Source organism: Branchiostoma belcheri, unplaced genomic scaffold, assembly GCF_001625305.1.
Source record: "Branchiostoma belcheri isolate BF01 breed outbred unplaced genomic scaffold, Haploidv18h27 scaffold16, whole genome shotgun sequence".
In the NCBI taxonomy this organism is placed as follows: domain Eukaryota; kingdom Metazoa; phylum Chordata; class Leptocardii; order Amphioxiformes; family Branchiostomatidae; genus Branchiostoma; species Branchiostoma belcheri.
The window spans coordinates 2,539,703-2,555,384 of NW_017803046.1; the positions used below are offsets into that span (position 1 = coordinate 2,539,703).

The window sequence follows — 15,682 nt, forward strand, 5'->3', positions numbered from 1 at the left end:
AGGAAAAGCCAAGTTGATCCATGGGGGTTCTCATTTCAATCTCTTCCGTTAATGGGCCCGGGTATTCGGAGTGTTTCTGCGTCAGCTACAAATGCAGATTGCTTTGGAAATCAATTTATAGATTACGGATACGCGAAAACATTGTACAGGGGACCAGTCCCAAAGGCTTCCGGTGAACAAGACGCTTGTGGCTGCAAATCGCGGAATAACGTTGGATTCAACGTACTCAGCTGCCGCGATGTCACAAGCGTTGTGTAGCTTGATGTCTTCTACTTTCTCTGATCGCAAGGACTACAGCGCCTCTGCTTGGAGATTATGTGTTGTGAGTTGTGAACTTTTGCTGAACCCTCGTTACATTCCCCCCGAGGCTACAGATCCGCTGACCTGGTTACAGACAGTTGACAGGCATAATTTATCCCTGACATGTCCAAATGCCTTCTGTCGCCATATATCCCATTATTGCTATATCAAGCGTTTTACTATATTGTATCATATGGCAATTATATATGTATGTTACTGACCTTTTTCGTGGTTTTGATTCTTTTTTTGAAGCCTGGAAAATAAAAAAAAGTTGTCGTACAATATTTGCTGAACATTTTGCACACGTTGTATGATATTTTGTGAGTGTATAACAGATGCGTTTTATTTATAGACTGTTACTGTTAGTCTAAAAACGGACGTATATTGCTAGAAATGTGCTGACACTGAGAACTTTCAAAAACATAAGTTTATTAGCAGATTTCCACAGACCAACATTCAATTAATCAATATTGGAATTTGTAGTGCGCTGCAAAGTTTATATTTGATTTGTCTCGTAAATAAGCAAGTTATCCAGTGACCAGGGCAGTAGATCATCCATAGTCCGTGTCATCAAAAAATGAAAAGCGTATTGACAGAGCTGTTTTCATGGTTGACTGGGGCTGGGTTGACTCAGCTCCGGTCGCGCTAACCTGTTTCAGCGTGTTGAAGGACACTTGAATGGAGAACCTACATTTGTTCACGTGTATCACGGGTTTACCTCGATAAAAGCAAGCCCAGAGCTGGTGTTCCTGTAAACAAGGCTATTTGTCACACCAGGGAGGTTTACTCGCAAGAAGGAGTCACACAATTATGTGGATATCTGTTGGTATTGCAAGTATTTGCCTCGAGTTAGGTACAAACAGATAGACATAAGATAGCATTGTTTACAAAAAGTAGAAAAACTACTCTACTCTATGTGGTACGTAATGCGCTCTACTCACTGGTATTGACTACTGTTCTGTCAGGTGGGCGTGTATTTGTTGCCCTCACACGGTGTGTCAACAGCCGAGCTTGAGCCTGTTGCGTCGAGCTTTGGACATGTTGGAAAGGCGTTTTCCTCGGGCTAGGCTGGTACAACATTTACTGTCGTTACAACTTAGGTTCAGTTTTCAGTTAATGTTGTGTGCGTTATGTTATTTTTTTTTATTAAGACTCACACCTTTTGTTATGTTGGTTTTACTTTCATGTACATTTGTTTTGTTCTGTTCTGTACATTTGTTTCATTGTAATTTTGCGACTCCAGGAAGAATAGATTTCATGTAAATCTAATGGAGATCGAATAAACAAACAAACAAACCGTACAACGCTCGAAAGTGGAAGTTTAACCCCCAACGACACATGCATACAACCACAGACGCTGACATCAGTGTCATAACAATTATTAACCTTGTTATACCTATCAAGGTATAACAATTATGTATCTCTGGCCCGCTTCTTTTTCAACTCCTCACTGCAGCAGGATCTCGATCGGACGTTTTTGAACCGAGGGCTCAAATATCTCAATGAACAAATGATTGTATTCACTTATTCATTTACTGTTTTCAGACGACGGCTACAGAGGACGAGTCCGCCGACGTCGCCGCGTCACGCCATGAGCAGAGTGACGTCACCATGCGGTGCAGCGCGCGTCGTCTGGTGCTGTCCCTCACCTGCCTCGTACCCATCGTACTCATCTCTCTTCTCGTTCCCGGAGCTGTCTACCTCAGACACTTTGGTCTCGATCAAGCAAGAAAGCTGACATTAAAACCAGGGTAAGTTCGATATATTTTCGACATATTCATTATTAAAATGGCACAGAGATGTAGCAACATGTATTTAGAATAGCGGGGAATTTTACAACAAAACAACTGGTGAATACTTCTTGCTTGTATTTTCTACAGGCACCCATCTCTGAAGAGACACTTGAGCTCAAATGATGGAGTCAGCAACACCGAGGGATCAGACGGAAAACTGCTGTACCGAGGGCAGTCCGAGGTTTTACCCGTCCCCGGGCTGGATCCGACTTACTCCGAAAAAACAAAGGACATCGCGGAAAAACAGAGATTCAGAAAACAGTGGAAGAAGAAAGAGAAAGAGGAATACTATCAGCAGAGACGAGAGAGAGTGCAGAAGATCTTGGAAACAACTGTGGAGTCAATACCAGGGGAGGACGTGTACGGAAAGGACACTTCTAATTTACCCATGGTGGGTCAGGTTTTACCGAGTGGCGTCGGTGGCGCAACGGTTCAGAGCGTTGGACTCGGAACCAGTACTTAGGTCCCGGATTCGATACTCACCATGGCCCGCCGTTGTGCCCTTGGGAAATGCACTTCCACACTACCGGTCCACCGATCGAGCCTTAGGCTATTAAATCTGTCTAAATGTGTGCCAAAAACATACTACGGATTTGGTGCACTAACATTCATGGCACATTTGCCATCAAATTTCTAACCCTGAATTTTCATTTGTCATTTTACACACAGAAGTGCATGACGTCACACCGTCTCCATGGCGACCCGAACATGGAGTGGTTCACCAGCAAGTTCGTGAACGACATCCCAGTCCTGATGACGTCACGTGACCTGACAGAGGAGGAGTATAACAGACTGAAGCGTTTTCCACTACCGTATGGCTTCGACGACATTCCCTTATCTGGTAAGTAGTTATCTTTGAAGTTGCATAATGATTTTACTTTTGTATATTTGCCCAACGTTTGTATTGACTATCTACAGTTAAATGAAGTTACATTTTCAAAATTGGACGTTTTACAAAGATGGGTTCTGAACATTTCCACAGATTTGGAAAAAGAGTTGACTTCTCTACCATTATCGGAAGGCGGCGCTGTTTTCGGTGCTCGGTCTGGCTGCAAACGATGCGCAGTCGTCGGAAATGGCGGGAGTCTGAAGGGCTCCGGTGCAGGCAGTGATATAGATGGACACGACTTCGTCTTCAGGTAAAATACGCATTTCCGGATGCTCCCCAAGTAATGTTTATACATGTGTATTTGTATCATTTTTTTTATCTCCAGATTACGAATAATTTTCTGTGAAAAAACGATTGACCGTTTTTTTTGTCCGCGCAGGGTGAACCGCGCTCTTACGTCAGGGTACGAGTCAGACGTCGGCATCAGGACGTCCTTTTATATCTTCACGGTCAACACGCTGTTAGCAACTCTCCAGCCGAGTTTAAAAAAGGAGCCACAGTTCCATGTGCCAAGGGACCAGGTGAGTCAAATCAAGGGGACAATTGTTCATCTCTCAAGTAAATTGTGACTGACTGAATTACATACTAGCATTAAAACCACAATCTTGTTCGTTATCTGCAGGAGATTAAGTATATCCTAACGATGTGCAACAGGAGAGACTACAAGTTAGTGGACACACTGGCCTGGGGAGCGCCGGTGGACGTCAGCGGCATAGACCGGCTGTAAGTATTACGGGGACATTATACATTATATAGAGGATGTCCTTGCATATATACTTAAAGGGAAACATACCAGCATGCTGGCATATTTTAGTGCAACAGGTCGTCTGATTTGGTGGGTAAAATTATCACACATCTAAGTTACCTCCAACACGACGAAAACCAAATCAGGGAATTTCGGCTGTCTTTACAATCTTCACCAGTAAGAATGACCCATCACGTCGGATATGTGAAATCCTCATACAAATTACAATTAAGGGTAATTGTGGGATCTGTTAAAACGCATGACAGATCATGGCCTGCTGCCTCGGTCACCAGCACTACTGCCAGTATAATTTCAACGTGTGCCGAATGTTGTCCACAGAATTGGAAAGATCAATATAAAATCTCAATTACAAGCTAAACATCAAAGCTAACCTGGCCCGTGTCTTTTTTCTTAGAGCTGTAGAAATGCTGTCCAGACTCCACCTTGGAAGTGACAACATCAGATTGGTACATCCTGACCTTCTGAGATACATCAACAACAGGTACGAGTCTACAAAGGAAGTCAACTTTTTATGGTGTATCTTCCAATATTCCATTTGCGCGATGCTAACCTTTAAAATACATCTTCTAAAGCTGATTGCATGCAAGTCTCACTGAAGCACAGCACTTCGCTGAGTAGTAATGGAATCATAACCAAACTGTTCTATATGTTTAACGCTCAGTCTCAATGTTGACTTTGTCGCTTTGTCGTGAAAAGCATTCAATATGCTTCCAAGGTTTTTCAATGCTTCGTGCGTCGTTTTATGATGTTAACGATTGCCTCATTGTCTTCTCCAGTTGGCTGAAGTCCAAGAAGAGAAGATACTCGGTGTACCGCCCCAGTACCGGGGCCATCGCTGTCTTCACCGCCCTGCAGACCTGCGACCAAGTCAGTCTGTACGGCTTCGGCACGACAGACGGCCAGTCCGTCCACTACTACGACAACGCGTCTTACGACATGACCACAGTGGTGAACCACGACTTCGACATGGAGTGGAGACTGTGGAGGAAGCTCCACCAACTGGGCGTGGTCAGACTGTTGCCATAGGAACACAAAATGGCTGTTACGTGTCCCTCAGTGCTGCAAAAGAATGTAAATGGGTCACACAGGGGGCATTGACTGTGCCAGTAGGGAGAAATGACCTACTAGGACGTGTCACGACTGTTGATTATTTCAACAACAGGCCTGTTCCTGGACTATAAATGCCCTAACAGGTGGATGCTGGGATATGAAGAGAATGCAGCTCTGGGTTAGAGACTGCATGTACAATCTCGTGCACAACGTCATGCGACGCAGGCCAATGTGCTACGATACACTCAGCAGTGCCTAAGAGCATTTGATACACAATGGTGCAATAAACCTGCATTTGGCAAGGGCTGTTTGAAAAACAAAATACTACGAATTCGAAGAAAGGGACCGTTAAAAAAGGACAGACTAGCTACGGGGTCCAAAGTTGTTAAGTACCTCTCCTACAGTGAGGAAGACTAGTAACGGTACTGTGCAACGTATCCGCGAATGAAAAATAAAAATACATATATTTTTACACATTAAAGTGATGGTCGTAATATGTGTTCTGGCGTTATTAATTATTGTGCTTGTAACGTTAAACATTATCTGAGAAGACTTGCACATAACCTCGCTGTGGTGTAATGGACCACCCGTTCTGATCTGATCCTAGCTTGGGTTCCAGACCAGTACACTGGGCATGTGTGCACTGGATAACTTGTGCTGTGGGTCTGGCATCCAGGCTACCCTGATCATTATTTGCACATTTTTACTGCAGCTGACCAATCGTGGAAGCCTTAGGTTAAGTTCAGCCACGTCACGTAAACCAGCTAGATACATGTATATGCGTGACTTGCGTGTTTTGTTTGCATTGCTGACTGACCTACCCATTTCTACAATGGAACGACCTACCGTACGTTCATGGATATCAGTAAGGTCACGCCATTCAAACAAACTTGCCAGAGAGGTTACAGGGCACCAGGCCTGCGTATAGCGTTCACTCGACGAGCAGCAACAACGTTACAGACTCACTTCAATATGGCGAAACTTATCACCGTTTTCGGAGCAACAGGTGAGTTTAACATGCGATCCGGAGAAAATGATTGTACATGGTTGTAGGATCGTGACAGCTGTGAAAGACACGGAGAATGAACCGACCCCCGTTCACCTCGTGCTGTCAAAACGTTTTGCTACGCGGAAGCTTGGAGTGCAACTCTGTATACGTTTTAGAATGGCGTCTGGAAATTCACAAGCCGTTCAGTCAGACTTTAAGACCATTTAAGGTCAAGTATTATATGTCAAGAAAGGTATACATGTCCATTGCTCAGCTGTAACCAGAGGCTGCCTGAACTGCTAACAATGCTAGAGATCAGGGGTGGGTTTTCGTCTTTACCTCCGGGTAGGGATGTATATCCCGAGCGCGGAGGTTTTGTGAGGGAAGACGAAAATTGCGTTCGCACCCGTTTCTCGCGTTTGGGTGGACGGATATGTCTGGGACTTGGTATACGTTTTGCTGTTGGGCTGTAGATGGTGCACGTTGTTTTGGTTTTTTAGTATGTGTGTTTTAGTGCGTGAAAATGATGCGTTTAGACCGCCGATGGACACCCCTTTCAGTGTAAGTGGGCCTCAGCTTTTGACCTTTGCATGTATAATCACCATTGAGGTCGCGACCACTGATCTGACCTTTCACACAGAGGGGTGTCAGCATTCTTTGAAACTGTTCAGATGTGAACCACATGTGCCGTCAATCAACGTCTCGTGCCTGGTGGGATCGCGTGGGTCGCAGCCAGCGAACTTCCGGGTGGGCCAATGGGTCAGGGGTCAACGCCCTCTTGCGCAATTTCGGATGTTTTCGGCTTACAAATACCGTGGTATACTGTCTCAGACGTTCTCGGGACTCGGTGTATCTTCTGTTAATGGGCTGTAGATGGTGCAGGTTTTTTTTGTTTTATTGTATATGTGTTTTGGGGCGTAAGATTATTTGTATTTCCTTTTCGTGTCTCGGACACCCGTTACTGTGTTTGTTTACATTATCGCTGGTCGCTGAGGGTCGGGCAGCCAGATTCGCCACGGGATGCCTCCTGTCCTTTCTATTTTTGGGCTCCAGTCGGCTAGGGGGGATTAGTGATTTCACACATCATTTAGCCAATTACAAACATTTCGAAACTTTTCGAAAAAAATGGTATTCGCGCGAATTCACTAGTTAATTCAAAGAACAGTCCCAACATGCACCCAACATTCTGCAACATACATTACAATACCCGGAGGTACAAAATCTACGATTTTCCTTGTTTAGTTATAGAATGACTTGCGTTCGCCCTGTTTAAGTTTGTTTGCAATGACTTATCATCATAGTAGAGACATATACTAGTGATAGAATAGCAACAAAGTGAGAAACGTAGATGAAAAATATTTCTTTGCTTTATGTTCGGTCTGTATGAGATCTGAGCTTGCGACAACACTCCACCATCGATCCACGGCTAATTGGCAATCTCACAACCAGGCAGTCCCATAAAGTAATTGTGACCGTTTAGACGGTGGTATTCCATTATTTGATTATCCCCGGCGAAAAACCGTCACTATTAGACAGATCTGGTCTTCTCTAAGTGTACATCTGACTCAGATGTATGACTCAGATGTACATTTAGAGAGGACCAGATCTGTCTAATCCATGAACTCGGCTTCACGTGATGACATACGCAGCAGACGAGGTGTGTTTTATAAAACCAGAGGTCTGCTAGGGGATAACAGTAGTACTGTCGCCTAAAACAAGCTGTATACCTGATGACTTGCAGCTGCTTGGCAGATAGCATGGGCCTCTCAGATGTACAAAATTTCTACTAATAGTAATATGTAAACTTGGCATTTGTGTATGTTCTCATATTTATGAATGAGCATCATAAAGTTGTGCAGTTCGAAATAAAGTGAGTGTGGCCACCAATGGTAGGCTAAAATTACAGAATACCCTGTAGACAATGGTGAAATCAATGGTTAGTCCCTTGGCACGGTGAACCGGGAAAGGTTCATACAGAGGACACGTCATAAGGAAGTACCCAGAAAGTACGGGAGATCTCTAGACATGCGATATTTGGTTTAAAAGCCAGGTGTACAGTGTCTAGATGTTTGGCCAGTTTTCTACCTTTTTTACGGTCTTGTACTGTAGATTTAAGGTGTTGCCATTTAATAGACATTCCTCTGGTGTGGACGTCGTCTTGAATTTCAAAACAACTTAAAAGCCTGTCCATGACCTTTGACATACCTATCATACGTACAGGTAACTGATATGAAAATAATCTCCTCGCCGATCATGCCATTCGTCGCATTTCATTTTTATTGAATCTGACAGTATGGGTATTCATCATTCAGCAGTAGCACATCATATTTGTTATGCACATGCTTATGCTGAGTGTCGCCTAAATGCATTCTAAACATCCGCATAGCATGTCCAAGAGTGGAATTGTTCGCATAGTCTGTCGTCATGGCAGTGGCTGTCAGGTATTCAGCTAAGGTCAAGAGCTTAAAAATTAAAAGAAAACATTCCTTCATGACTTTGTCAGTTTATATGAGGACTACAATGTGTACAAGATTATTTTAAAAGGTGTTCAAGTATTCCAACATATTCCTCTGATCAGGATCACAGGGAGGGTCTGTCGCCAACGCCCTGCTGGAAGACCAGGACTTCAAAGTCCGAGCTGTGACGAGAAACGCCTCTAGCGACAAAGCGAAGGCATTGCAGGAGAAAGGTGCCGAGGTCGTTGTGGCGAGTCTGGACGATCCGAGCACGCTGGAACCTGCCCTGCAAGTAAGAATCGTCTTGGGTGACTTTTTCTGTCTCTCAAAGCGAGATCATTATTTCTTGGCGGTCAAACTAATCTCTTGTATGGAAGCTTATATGGAACGGTTGCACCTTGTTTTAAAATAAACGTTGTACAATATTATATACGATATAATAATCGAAAATCGTACTTTCCAGTTGCCATCACCCCTTTGTTTTACAGGGTGCTCACGGAGTCTTTGTGGTGACCAACTATTTTGAACATTTGGACCAGGAAAGGGAAGTCAAGCAAGTAAGAACTGCCTTTCACCACTGTTCTTCCCTGTGTCCTAGCCTGAGTGCCAGCCTTGTTAGCTTTCGTCTGCTCCCCAAGACGGAGAGCGGATGAAAGGTATTAAACAAGGTTGACACTCAGGCTACCTGTGTCCTGCAATATGCAAGTTACTATAGGCACCAAAAGACTACTATTTCTGGAGAAATGGCGCAGTAAATGCACGTGATGCAAAGTTTTTCCGTCTGGGGGAGTGCGTCTAGGGGTTCGCCTCTAGTTTCTTTTCTCCTGGGTGCACCGGTGAGTCATGATTAACTCTATTTCTATATATTCACATCCAACAAAGGGCAAGGCCGTAGCGGACGCGGCCCGAGCTGCCGGGGTGCTGCATGTGGTGTTCAGCGGCCTGGAGAATGTTCAGAAGATCGCGGGGTTTCCCTGTCCGCACTTCGACGCCAAGGGGCAGATAGAGGAGTACATGACGTCACTCGAACTGCCCGTGACCGTTGTCAGATACCCCTTCTACTACGAAAACTACCTGAATGTCTTGAAGCCACAGAAACAGGAGGATGGGACGTACGTTTTGGGTAAGTAGGCACTTGTAGCTTGGCTGGTTGCATCTATATGTTTATTGGTTTAGAAGATAGGACTGACACTGACAAGCAGAAAATAAGCAAAGAAGGCAATTAAGCAAAAAAATCGTTGGTCCACTATCCAGGGAGACTAGCGAATGTCAAAAATATCTGTGCCAACGAAAGGCTAGGGATGGGCTGGTAAAATGGGTTTGCAATTTTGTTCGTAAAGTCACTCCAAAGTTATTGCCGGCAAAATTGTTCTATCATTCATTCTGTATATTCGGTATATTTACTTATTCTGTCTTTAATCAATATTAATATTATATTTTGTGTGATTGTCTAGGCGTCCCAATGGAAGGCGCTGCGATGGACAGCGTCAGTGTAGCTGACATGGGTCCGGCTGTCAGGGAGATCTTCAAGAACTGGGCCGAGTGGGTCCGCCGGACTGTCGGTTTCACCGCAGACAAACTCACCATTCAGCAATACGCAGACATCCTCTCCAAGCACCTGGCACCGAAGGTGTTCAAGGCTACCGACGTGAGTCTGTGGCAGAACTACATCACAATTTAAATGTTAACGTTATAGGTACCATCCAATGGGAGCTGTTATGTCCAAAAGAACAAGATTCCGGCTCCGTCCCTGAAGTGTCGCTAAAAACGGCGATGTTGAATGATCACGAGCTAAATATGTAAGGGGGCGAGATCCCTGGATGGGGGGAGGGGGGGCGACACCGGTCGTCCATCCGCTATCTAGGTAACTTTCCATCTCGTACGTCGTTTTAGCACTAAACAACGTTAACTAATAATTTTCAGTCTCCATCCCATCTACTTTCTCCTAGATGACAGCTGATGCGTTTGGCCAGCTGGGTTTCCCTGGAGCGGACGATCTGGGAAACATGTTCAAGTTCATCCGACTTTACAGCCCTGACCGGAGCTTGGACCTGACCCGCCAGCTGCACCCCGCCGCCAAGACCTTCGACACGTGGGTGGGAGAGAACAAGGACGTGCTACAGAACGCCCTGGACTAGCGAGTGTCTGTAGCTGCAGATTCTGAGAAAATTTAGATGACTCGTCATGTGAAGACGGGATGAATAAAAATGCATTATTTTTACACATTAAAGTGATGACCGTAATATGTGTTCTGGCGATATTAATTATTATGCTTGTAGTGTAAACATTTTCTGTGAAGACTTCCACATGGTCCAACCAGTCATTAGAAGCTCCTTGGTCCAACCCGCCATGATCTCCGCATGACTTGCACATCTTTAATACAGCTGACCAATCGTGGTAGCCTTAGGATATAAGTCAGTTATGTCACGTAAACCAGCCAGATATATTCGTGACTTGCGTATTTTGTTTGCATTGCTGACTTACCTACCCATTTGTACAATGGAACGACCTACCGTACTCTTTTGGATATCAGTAAGGCCATGTTGATTTGATTATATGGATGACATTCGCGCGCGCATGAATTTTCGGCCGTTTCAAAAAAAAAGTTTTCAACCATACTGTAAATCGTACAAAACAGTTGCAAAATGAGCAAAAATATACCGTAAGTTACAAAAAAACCATACCAATGTCGTAGAATGCCAAAATCAAACGAAAAAAGACGAAATTGTAAAGAAATGAACTTGAAAACTAGATTATTCGCCAAACCATATTCTGTCCCATTTGTTCAACCCTCATGACCACGTAGATTTCATAATGAAAACAACTTTTTTTTTTTGCAAAACTCTTTTTTTATTCGCACGCGCGCATCAATTTTGGGGTTCCCGGAAGATGTCATCCATATAATCAAATCAACATGGCCTAAGGTCACCTCATTCAAACAAACTTGGCAGAGAGGCAGCAACAACGTTACAGACTCGCTTCAATATGGCGAAACTTATCACCGTTTTCGGAGCAACAGGTGAGTTTGACCTGAAATTCGGAGGAAATGTATGCAAACAGCACATGGTTGTAGGATCGTGAAAGCTGTGAAAGACATGAAGAATGAACCGACCCCTGGTCACCTCGTGCTGTCAAAACGTTTTGCTACGCGGAAGCTTGGACTTTGGAGTCAGTGCAACTCTGTAACGTTTTAGAATGACGTCTGGATATTCACAAGCCGTTCAGTCAGACTTTAAGACAGAAAATGAGTCCATTTAAGGTCAAGTATTCTATGTCAAGAAAGGTATACATGTCCACTGCTCAGTAACCAGAGGCTACCTGAACTGCGAACAATTCTAGAGATCGGGTGGGTTTTCGTCTTTTAGTCATAGAATGACTTGCGTTCGCCCTGCTTTAAGTTTGTTTGCAATGACTTATCATCATAGTAGAGGCATATACTAGTGATAGAATAGCAACAAAGTCGGAAACGTAGATATAACAATGTCTATGTGCTTCATGTTTGGTCTGTATGAGATCTGGGCTTGGGACAACACTGCTCCATCGATCCACGTACGGCTAATTAGCAATCTCACAACCAGGCAGTCCCACAAAGTAATTGTGACCTTGTAGACGGTGGTATTCCATTGTTTGATTATCCCCGTCTGAAAACCGTCAGATGTACACTTAGAGAGGACCAGATCTGTCTAACGCCGAGCTCGGCTTCACGTGATGACGTACCCAGCAGACGAGGTGTGTTTTGTAAAACCAGAGGTCTGCCAGGGGATACCAGTAGTACTGTCGCCTAAAAACAAACTGTACAGTTGGTGATTTGCAGCTGCTTGGCAGATAGCACAGGCCTCTCAGATAATTGTGTACAAAATTCTTGTAATATGTAAATTTGGCATTTGTGTATGTTCTCATATTTATGAATGAGCATCATAAAGTTGTGAAGTTCGAATTAAAGTGAGTGTGACCACAGATTGGTAGGCTAAAATTGCAGTGCCCTGGAGTACTAGTATTACCCTGTAGACAATATTTTTTTTAGTGAAATCAATGGTTAGTCCCTTGGCACGGTGAACCGGAAAAGGGGTTCATACAGAAGACACATGTCACAAGGAATTACCCAGAAGGTAGGGGAGATCTCTTGACGTGCGATATTTGGTTTTAAAGGCCAGTTGCACAGTGGCTAGATGTTTGGCCGGTTTTCTACTTTTTTTTTAGGTTTTGTAAAATCATTTAGTAATGTACTGTAGATTTCAGGCGTTGCCCTTTGACATTCCTCAGGTGTGTTTGATGTGTTGGCGTGGACGTGTCTTGAATTTCAAAACAACCTGGCCATGACCTTTGACGTACCTATCGTAATAGGTACTTGAGATAAAAATAATCTCGCTGCTCATGCCGTTCGTCGACGACGCATTTCATTTTCATAGAGTCTGACAGTATGGCAGTATGGGGATGCATTATTCAGCAGTAGCAAATATTATTTTTGTATGCATGTTTATGCTGAGTGTCGACTTCACGCATTCTAAACATCCGCATAGCCTATCCAAGAGTGGAATTGTTCGCATTGTTTGTCGCCATGGCAGTGGCTATCAGGTATTCAGCTAAGGTCAAGAGTGAAGCTTAAAAAAACATTCCTTCATGACTTTGTCGGTTTATATGAGGACTACAATGTATACAAAATTTATCATTCGTCGATGACCGTTGTGCGTGTATGGCATAGTACCGCTGCCAAAGTGACGGTCCTTCTGAAAAGTATATCGTAACAAGTGCAATCACCAAAAGAGATGGTTTTAAAACGTGTTCAAGTATTCCAACATATTCCTCTGATCAGGATCACAGGGAGGGTCTGTCGCCAATGCCCTGCTGGAAGACCAGGACTTTAAAGTCCGAGCTGTGACGAGAAACGCCTCTAGCGACAAGGCCAAGGCACTGCAGGAGAAAGGTGCCGAAGTCGTTGTGGCGAGTATGGACGATCCGAGCACACTGGGACCTGCCCTGCAAGTAAGAATCTTCTTGAGTGACCTTTTCCGTCTCTCAAAAGCGAGATCATGATTTCTTGGCGGTCAAACTAATTTCTAGCATGGAAGCGTATATGGAATGGCCTCGTCAAAATAAAGACGTTGTTACAATGCACGATGTAATGATCGCCATTTAACAGTTACCACCATCACTTTGTTTTACAGGGTGTTCACGGAGTCTTTGTGGTGACCAACTATTGGGAACATTTGGACGAGGAAAGGGAAGTCAAGCAAGTAAGAACTGCCGTTCACCACTGTTCTTCTCTGTGTCGTGCATACATGTAATATGCAAGTTACTATATATAGGCACCAAAAGACTACTATTTCTGGAGAAATGGCGCAGTAAATGCACGTGATGCAAAGTTTTTCCGTCTGGGGGAGTGCGTCTAGGGGTCGCCTCTAGTTTCTTTTCTCCTGGGTGCACCGGTGAGTCATGATTAACTCTATTTCTATATATTCACATCCAACAAAGGGGAAGGCCGTAGCGGACGCGGCCCGAGCTGCCGGGGTGCTGCATGTGGTGTTCAGCGGCCTGGAGAATGTTCAGAAGATCGCGGGGTTTCCCTTACCGCACTTCGACGCCAAGGGGCGGATAGAGGAGTACATGACGTCACTCGACCTGCCCGTGACCTTCGTGAGGTACCCCTTCTACTACGAAAACTACATCAACTTCATAAAATTAAAGCCACAGAAACAGGAGGATGGAACGTACGTTTTGGGTAAGTACGGTCTTGTACATGCTACTTGCATACAGTTACTAGTATATGTTGTCGCAGGGCCAGAAACTAGCTGGCCTAGCTGGTCGCGACTAAAAAGAACACGTGAAAAAGAAACGGTATATGACGTAGAACTGGTAATATACAGGAATAAAATAGCATGGAAAAAAGAAGACCCGTTAGCCCGCTAAGAAGATTGGCAAATATCAAGCAGAAATATTCATGCAAAGGCAAGGCTACTATGGGTCGGGTGGTAAAAATGGATTTGCAATTTTGTTCGTAATATCACTTCAAAGTTCACGCGAGCAAAATTGCTCTATCGTTCATTCAGTACATGTATTTATTCTGTCAATGTTGTCATGTCTGTGGTTGCCTAGGCATCCCGATGGAGGGCGCTGCGATGGACAGCGTCAGTGTAGCTGACATGGGTCCGGCTGTCAGGGAGATCTTCAAGAACTGGGCCGAGTGGGTCCGCCGGACTGTCGGTTTCACCGCAGACAAACTCACCATTCAGCAACACGCAGACATCCTCTCCAAGCACCTGGCACCGAAGGTGTTCAAGGCTACCGACGTGAGTCTGTTGCAGTACTAGATCATTCAACTGTTATAGGTACCCGTCAGTCATCCAGTGGGAGTTGTTACACAATTTACGTACAGAACAAGAACAATGTACAACCGGCTCCGTCCCTGAGGTGTCGTTAAAAACGGCGATGGTGAACGATCTAGTTTTGCTGCCGGTCGTCTTTTCGCTGTCTACATTCCATGCCGTATGTAATTTTAACACTCAACAACTAATTTCCCCTCAATCTACTGTCTTCTAGATGACAGCTGATGCGTTTGCCCAGCTAGGTTTCCCCGGAGCTGATGACCTGGGAAACACGTTCAAGTTCAAGCGACTTCACAACCTTGTCCGTAGCTTAGACCTGACCCGACAGCTGAACCCCGCCGCCAAGACCTTCGACACGTGGGTGGGAGAGAACAAGGACGTGCTACAGAACGCCCTGGACTAGCTCTAGTGTCTGTAGCGACAGATGCTGAGAAAATGACTCGTCATCTGAAGACAAAATAAACAAGGCGTAGGTGACAATCCTCCGTGAAGTTTTATATATTGCAACAAAAACAATCCCAAGCGTCAACGCCAGACCTACTGTGCAGACATTAGGCAACGGTTAATACAATGAGGGCGCGTCACAACCATAAAACATAAAAAGACCTAAATCCATTACTGCTCCCAGGGCGTGTAAAGATACTGTGCTTTAAGTTCGAGGTTCATTTTAATTACACACACACAATCATTGCATTCACATAAAGATCGGACTATCATGGTCGTGTCACTAGTAACAAAGACAACCCCACCGTCTTACCGTTCCTGTTACTTATTAAGCGCGACTGGCCAGGCCAAAATCCAGCAACAGTTACGGCCAGCACCGCGAGTGTTACTACCGCCGGTCAGATACCCGGGCGAAAACATCTCAACGACCTTATAGGGATGTTTCAAAAATAAGCATTTACTCCAATATCAAAACTGCTAGGCCTATTATAGGGTAAAAAATAAAGTGCATAGGCGACAATTCTCCGTGACGTTTTATATTTTGCAGATTGAGAACAGTAATAGTGTATGTAAACAGTGTGTGATCACTTAACAACTGGTAACAACGTATAGTAAATTGGCTAAATCCCTGGTCTAATAATCTAGCCTGACTAAAAAATCGCGCTCCTGGTGG

At 44.4% G+C, this 15,682-nt stretch overlaps 3 protein-coding genes across 3 annotated transcripts in view; all 3 read left to right on the forward strand.

Annotated features, from left to right (window-relative positions):
• The window catches only part of LOC109465905 (GTPase-activating protein and VPS9 domain-containing protein 1-like), a 26,421-nt gene extending 21,163 nt beyond the window's left edge, over positions 1-5,258 (forward strand). The window contains exons 23-30 of the mRNA XM_019763392.1: positions 1,848-2,051; positions 2,181-2,484; positions 2,763-2,934; positions 3,076-3,232; positions 3,362-3,503; positions 3,605-3,705; positions 4,143-4,229; positions 4,525-5,258. Of these exons, the coding sequence (XP_019618951.1) occupies positions 1,848-2,051; positions 2,181-2,484; positions 2,763-2,934; positions 3,076-3,232; positions 3,362-3,503; positions 3,605-3,705; positions 4,143-4,229; positions 4,525-4,774 (1,417 nt within the window). The 3' untranslated portion in view covers positions 4,775-5,258. The remainder of the gene's footprint in view (positions 1-1,847; positions 2,052-2,180; positions 2,485-2,762; positions 2,935-3,075; positions 3,233-3,361; positions 3,504-3,604; positions 3,706-4,142; positions 4,230-4,524) is intronic.
• Positions 5,259-5,649: 391 nt separating this feature from the next.
• Positions 5,650-10,460, forward strand: LOC109466108 (nmrA-like family domain-containing protein 1). Its single transcript, XM_019763736.1, has 6 exons — positions 5,650-5,804; positions 8,365-8,534; positions 8,731-8,799; positions 9,125-9,365; positions 9,697-9,890; positions 10,192-10,460. Exons 1-6 carry the CDS (start codon positions 5,654-5,656, stop codon positions 10,378-10,380), a joined length of 1,014 nt encoding a protein of 337 aa, XP_019619295.1. The 5' UTR covers positions 5,650-5,653; the 3' UTR covers positions 10,381-10,460.
• A 727-nt stretch (positions 10,461-11,187) lies between these two features.
• On the forward strand, positions 11,188-15,062 carry LOC109466113 (nmrA-like family domain-containing protein 1). Its single transcript, XM_019763741.1, has 6 exons — positions 11,188-11,261; positions 13,056-13,225; positions 13,408-13,476; positions 13,715-13,961; positions 14,336-14,529; positions 14,780-15,062. Exons 1-6 carry the CDS (start codon positions 11,228-11,230, stop codon positions 14,966-14,968), a joined length of 903 nt encoding a protein of 300 aa, XP_019619300.1. The 5' UTR covers positions 11,188-11,227; the 3' UTR covers positions 14,969-15,062.
• The last annotated feature ends 620 nt before the right edge of the window (positions 15,063-15,682 follow it).